The sequence below is a fragment of the Toxorhynchites rutilus genome, chromosome 2 (genome assembly GCF_029784135.1).
Source record: "Toxorhynchites rutilus septentrionalis strain SRP chromosome 2, ASM2978413v1, whole genome shotgun sequence".
Lineage (NCBI taxonomy): Eukaryota > Metazoa > Arthropoda > Insecta > Diptera > Culicidae > Toxorhynchites > Toxorhynchites rutilus.
In genome coordinates, this window is record NC_073745.1 from 278720725 (window position 1) to 278726724 (window position 6000).

The 6000-nt window shown below is 36.8% G+C and overlaps 1 protein-coding gene across 3 annotated transcripts in view; it reads left to right on the forward strand.

The window, feature by feature from the left end:
- LOC129768435 (uncharacterized) overlaps positions 1 to 4666 on the forward strand; it is a 622376-nt gene extending 617710 nt beyond the window's left edge. For 2 of the 3 annotated variants that reach the window (XM_055770090.1, XM_055770091.1), the window contains one exon: positions 2071 to 4666. In XM_055770090.1, coding sequence (XP_055626065.1) covers positions 2071 to 2225 — 155 coding nt within the window. In that variant the 3' untranslated portion in view covers positions 2226 to 4666. The remainder of the gene's footprint in view (positions 1 to 2070) is intronic. The other variant, XR_008741679.1, reaches the window with a different exon arrangement.
- The last annotated feature ends 1334 nt before the right edge of the window (positions 4667 to 6000 follow it).

The window sequence follows — 6000 nt, forward strand, 5'->3', positions numbered from 1 at the left end:
ACTCCGGATTCTCGAAATGAGTGCACAGGATTAATTCACGACGTTCTTTTTCGTTCGACGACATTTTTCCAAATTTACGAAAAATTGACAGTGAAGCATGGCCAACGTGATCTGTACACTCTTATCTGATTATAAGCGAAAGCTGAAGATATAATTCCTAAAATTTAAATTTCTACAGCGTTTTTTCCGTGATGCAATTTGATGTGACACACCCTTTAACATGTTTCTCCGTTTCATGGAATAAATGTTTCATACAGAAAATATGATAGAATAAAGACAGCCCTAAATTAGACAATTCTTTCCTCGAGTTCTGCTCTTATCACACACATTGGTCGATACCTTTTTATTGATATAGATAGAAGAAGATATAGGAGTGCGTTTCATCACATTAAAATCCATATTCTGTTTCGAACAAAGATCAATTTCGCTAGCGCAAACATCAAATGGACTAACAGCACTTGTCACTATGTAATTGTACAACATATGTGAATTTGATTTTCCGATTTTTCACTTTTTCCTTCAGAGTTTTCCGAAAATTTTCAATTGTCATGTTTCGTTGGAATATTTTTGATTGAAATATGTGTAATATATTTATGGAAACCCCTCTTCATTCCAGAGGAGAGAGGGATGTCATACCACCATAGAAACATCCCCCCCCCCCTCAGAAGGGTGGGAGGACTGTTGAACCACTTTAGAAATGTTTCGTGCCCCCTAAAACCTCCTCATGCCAAATTTGGTTCAGTTTTTTTGCTTAGTTCTTGAATTATGCAGAAATGAATGTTTCATTTGTATGGCAGTCGCCCCCCCTTCCCCTTCTTAGGGAGAGGGGAGGAATGTATATTCACCATGGAAACGTTTCGTGTCCCCTGAAACATTCGCATGACAAATTTGACTCCATTTGCTTGATCAGTTTTCGGATTTTGCAGAAATTTGTCTTATATTTATATGGCGACTCCCCCTTTGAGAGGTGGTGGAATGTCTAGCCACCATAAAAACATTTATTGCACCCTAAAACCTCCACATGCCAAATTATGGCAGCCCCACCTAAGAGAGGGGGGGGAGTTTTTAACCACCATAGAATCATTTATTGCACCCTAAAACCTCCATATGCAAAATTTGGTTACATTCGCTTGATTAATTCTCGAGTAATGCAGAAATTTGAGTTTCATTTGTATGGCAGCCCCCCCATAGAGAGGGGGTGGAGAGTCTAACCACCATAGAAAAATTTACTGCACCATGAAACCTCCACATGCCAAATTTCGTTTCATTTGCTTGATTAATTCCCGAGTGATGTAGAAATTTGTGTTTAATTTGTATGGCAGCCCCCTTTAGAAAGAGGGGAGGGGTATCAAACTATCACGAAAACCTTCCCCGGCCCCAAAAACCCCTACATACAAATTTTCATGTTGATCGGTTCAGTAGTTTCCGAGTCAATAAGAATCAGACAGACAGACAGACAGACAGACAGAAATCCATTATATATATATATATATATATATATATATATATATATATATATATATATATATATATATATATATATATATATATAGATACTAGCTGATCCGGCAAACGTCGTCCCGCCTAAAATTTGTTTTTTGTTATCAATACTTTAAAGCATACATGTTTTCTTACTATGAGCAATTTCATGGGTCCAACTGTTCATTGATTGATATTCTAATCGACCCCGTTTAATTTTGTATGGCAGCTCCCCCTTAGAGATGGGAGTGGAGTGTCTAACCACCGTATGAATATTTATTGCATCTTTAAACCTCCGCATGCAAAATTTGGTTTCATTTGCTTGATTAAATCTCGAGTAATGCAGAAAATTGAGGTTCATTTATATGGCAGCTTCTTCCCAGATTTTTAACCCTTCCGGTTCAGATGAAAATGTGGCAACACTGGATTCATTGGGACCGCCGACGATTTATTGTCTTTATAAATATTTTTTGTATTCGATCACCAACGCAACTCCCATCTCAATCTAATAAAGAACCAGTTACTGGAACTGGAAACCATTCAATTTAAGTATACTGATAGCAATATTCATAATAATTTTCCCCTTTTCAGGTGGCCTCCCGGCGGCCCCATTCTACACCCGCCAACGGTACACCGCCGGCATCGTGGGCTGCATCTCGGAGCTGATACTGGCCGGCGAGCTGAGGCTTAACTTCGACCCGACGATATTGGGCACGGCGCACAACGTGGAACCAGGTGCTCCATGAAGGTAGATTTAAGTGCAGGCCAGCCGACGGGGTATCGGGCCTACCGCAGTAACATCAATTGAACGTCCATCAGAGTGAATATCTATAGGGAGTGTGGAAAACGGAACGCGAACGGGATGGGAGCGGATGCGAGGGCCGCAATGGTGGCTTGATTGCGATGCGAGCCGGGCTAACTACACACACACACACACACACACACACCGATTTAGACTAAATAAATTTTTATATAAGGATGAAATTTTAGAGTAATGATTGAGTGTAAGACCTAGGTACTGATAATGTAATATTAATGTTTATAATCGATAGATTTTAATCATGCAAATTTTTAGTGAAGAGCTAACAAAAATGGTGGATGCTGGGTAAATTCAGTGTTGGAAACGAATTGGCTTCGTGAAAGAATGTTGGGATATCCCCTATTTACGAGACTTGTATGCTAGAATCGCAAGGAAATCACACACAGACAATGCATCAAAGAGCGTCAATATCGAAACTATCAAAACGAAAAAAGAACAACTAGGAAATTTGAACACTGTCGAAGAACATCAAGTACCCGAGACAAAACTAATGTAAGTCAATTTTTTGTCCATGCCTTTTGTGAACCTTTACGTTTCACCGTTTGGTTCTCAGATGAGTTGTGCTCCAATTATAAGAGAAATAAACCAAAGGATATATATTGAAACCGAAAACGAACAATAATAACATCATATCAATTGCAATTAACACAACAATTGAGAAGCAAATGCTGGCGTAGGATAAACCTCTGATAAGGAATCACAAAACCATAAAAAAGAAAAACTCCAGCGACATCTCACCACACGCACCAACCTCCCCTAAATGTCGCTTACGCCTATCGTTGTGCAGACGAACCAAGTGCATATTGCGAAACAATATTCATTTTAATCATTTAATTGAATCTAAGCCCTGCTAAGTGGAGAAGAAAACTCGCAAACGTTATGCTAAACCGATAGGATTATGATGATAACGGAAGGGTTGAAACAATTTTGTATGCAACAATACAGGGATGAGCTGAACACGATAACACAATGAAGTTCATTATTTGGGTATGATTATGAGAGCGCGTCTCCATTTCTTTTTTTGGTTGGCCCCTGTTATTGTCATACACTTCAAGTGCTTTACAACAGATGAGATAACTTTAAAAAGATAAAATCATAAACAAAAATATAAAAGGTGAACTACACACACACTAATTATACAATCCAGAACAAGAGTGGACGAAATGAGTATCAATGTGAGATAATATAACAATAACATAAACAGATCTATAACAAGCGATTTTAGCAGAAAAAAAAATCACCGAAACAAAAATATGTTGTCTGTGCTTAACCGTGAATCAAGGATTCGGAGAGTAGCGAATATTTTGATCAAGCATTAGCGCAAATGCAAGAAAATAATGTGAAACAAACAACGGAAGTAAAACATCTTCGTCAGGTATTTACAGTTGTAGAAGCTATTTTGTAAATCCACCGTTTTGAGTTTTCTTGGTAGCGAAATTTTTGCGAAAACGCGTGCAACTATAGTCAAATGCGAAAACTGTCTTGTAGAAGGTGTATTGTAGTTTTATTTGTGCGAGAGAGGCATTATTTTCACGTGAGAAACATTTCCCGCAATGAATTCTATCGAAGATTTTAGAAGTAAAAAAACCGCGAGCAAAATCAGTCCGAAATGTATACTGTAAATAGCTAAGATAAAAAAAATGTACTTGAAAAAAATCGCGATATAAAAAAGAACAACTGAATCTCATACACCTAGATGTGACCGTGTAACGAACTGAATCCTCAGACCTATTACCAGCATTCCTTTCACGTTTGAAGCCACCACCGTATCACACCACAAATATGATTTCGAAGATTTTCCAGAGCGGAAGTAATAGCTGTGTGTACATAAAGTGAAACTAGCGAGTAAATCAGCTTATAAATGTTCAAGACAATGATGTGATGTGCAACAATCGTGCTAGAGACACTACTAGAGCCGTTTAGTTTGGAAAGTTACTCTCTGCAGTACTTTGCTTTTCGTTCCGTATATCAAGTTCTTTTTTCTGTTGGAAATGTACAAAATGCGAGCTGAAGTATTTATGAATGTTGGAAGCGTTTAGCATATCTAGAAACAGTAGATTTTGCGTCATATGTAAATTCAGGACTGCACCGAATCGTCGATGTCAGCGAAAATGAAAATCCCACTATTGCTGCAATCGGAGACAGGCGGAACTATAAGTGAATATTCTGTAATATGTTATTCGTTTCTTTTAACCAAAGTACCTATATATGAAAGTCGATCTCGAGAGAAAATCGAACAATAGCAAAACACTGCAATAGTTTAGTTATTCATTTACGTTTTCTGCATTGCTATCCCATATCCACAACTTGAAGAATATGTATATTGTAACGAGATTCCAATAAACTGAAATGGCATTGGGTTTTGAATTTCCTAGGTGTTTTTAGTGTGATCCGAAGTCCAATCTTAAAGGTGGTTTCGTGATTTAGATAGAAATTTCAAGAAAAAGAATAGACCGTAAATAAGCTTCGATTCTGCTGAAGCCATCTATGTTAATTCGGATAAACCACTGTGTATCTCGCGATGCAGAGTTCAAACTCAGCCGGAGTCACAATCCCCAAAGCATTCCCTTGTGCGCATCCTGTTTCGACCAACTTTTCGTAACACTCCTATATTCGCGCATTGGTCTGTCAGACCGAGAAATCAATAATTCGTTAATTTCTCAGAAAATATCAACACTACGACTTTGGTGATTCTCTCTAGCTTTGTTATTCGTCGTTCGTCATCGTTTAGCGTATCGCATGTGTTGGTACAATGGGGACGTGTGCCACTTTTCTAACACTTTCGGTCTGACACACCGACGCGAGTATAGGAGTAACTTTTTCGGACTAGTGCCTTTTTACATATTCTATAATATTGTTGAATGAAATGTATAAATTAATGTTAGTGGCGGGGAATATCTATTGAATATAATGCATAAGATCATTACCGGACTATTCTCATTTGATTTAAGTCCCTTTTGTAACTGCATTGAACGGATTTATATATGAACTATTCGTCGATATAATCGTCGTTAGATTCATACGTTCAAAAGCAAAATATGAATGTTTGACTTTCGTATAGTTATTCGCTGAATATAATGGTCATACATATACACACTTGTGAAAGAATTTCACTTGTGAAAGATTTGTAAACAGTAAACTATAAACTAATTGGTGGCTTATGGTAATTTTTAACATTTACAGTTTCGGGGATATTTTTTTTATAATGGACAAAATCTACAAGAAAACAAGAAGAAGAAAAGGAAGTTCCTAGAAATTCTTTTATATAATCTTTTTATGCCCCATCTAAAAAAAGGCATTAATTCTTAGTTTACCAAGAATACAGAGGCAAAGAATATTAGAAATATGCAAATTTTATATTCCAGAACTTTTATCATCTGGTAATTATCTAGAAGGTCATTATACATTCTTCTCTTCGATAAAAGATCCGAAAAACACGCAACAACTGTATGAAATGTAAAAAAATATGTTTGTTTCGAACATGCAGATATGCTATGTTCTGATTCTTACTCCAATGAAACCACAATCGATTAATACGTATTTATGTTATTTTATATCTCTTTATACTTCCACGAATTATATTCAGTTCCTTACTTCTAATTAATAACAGTAAAAAATTTCAATTTCGTTATTTGTGTTGAAGTATCAAAAATTACTCTGTTTTGAGGAGGCTGAATTAGGTGACTATTAAAACTTAATAA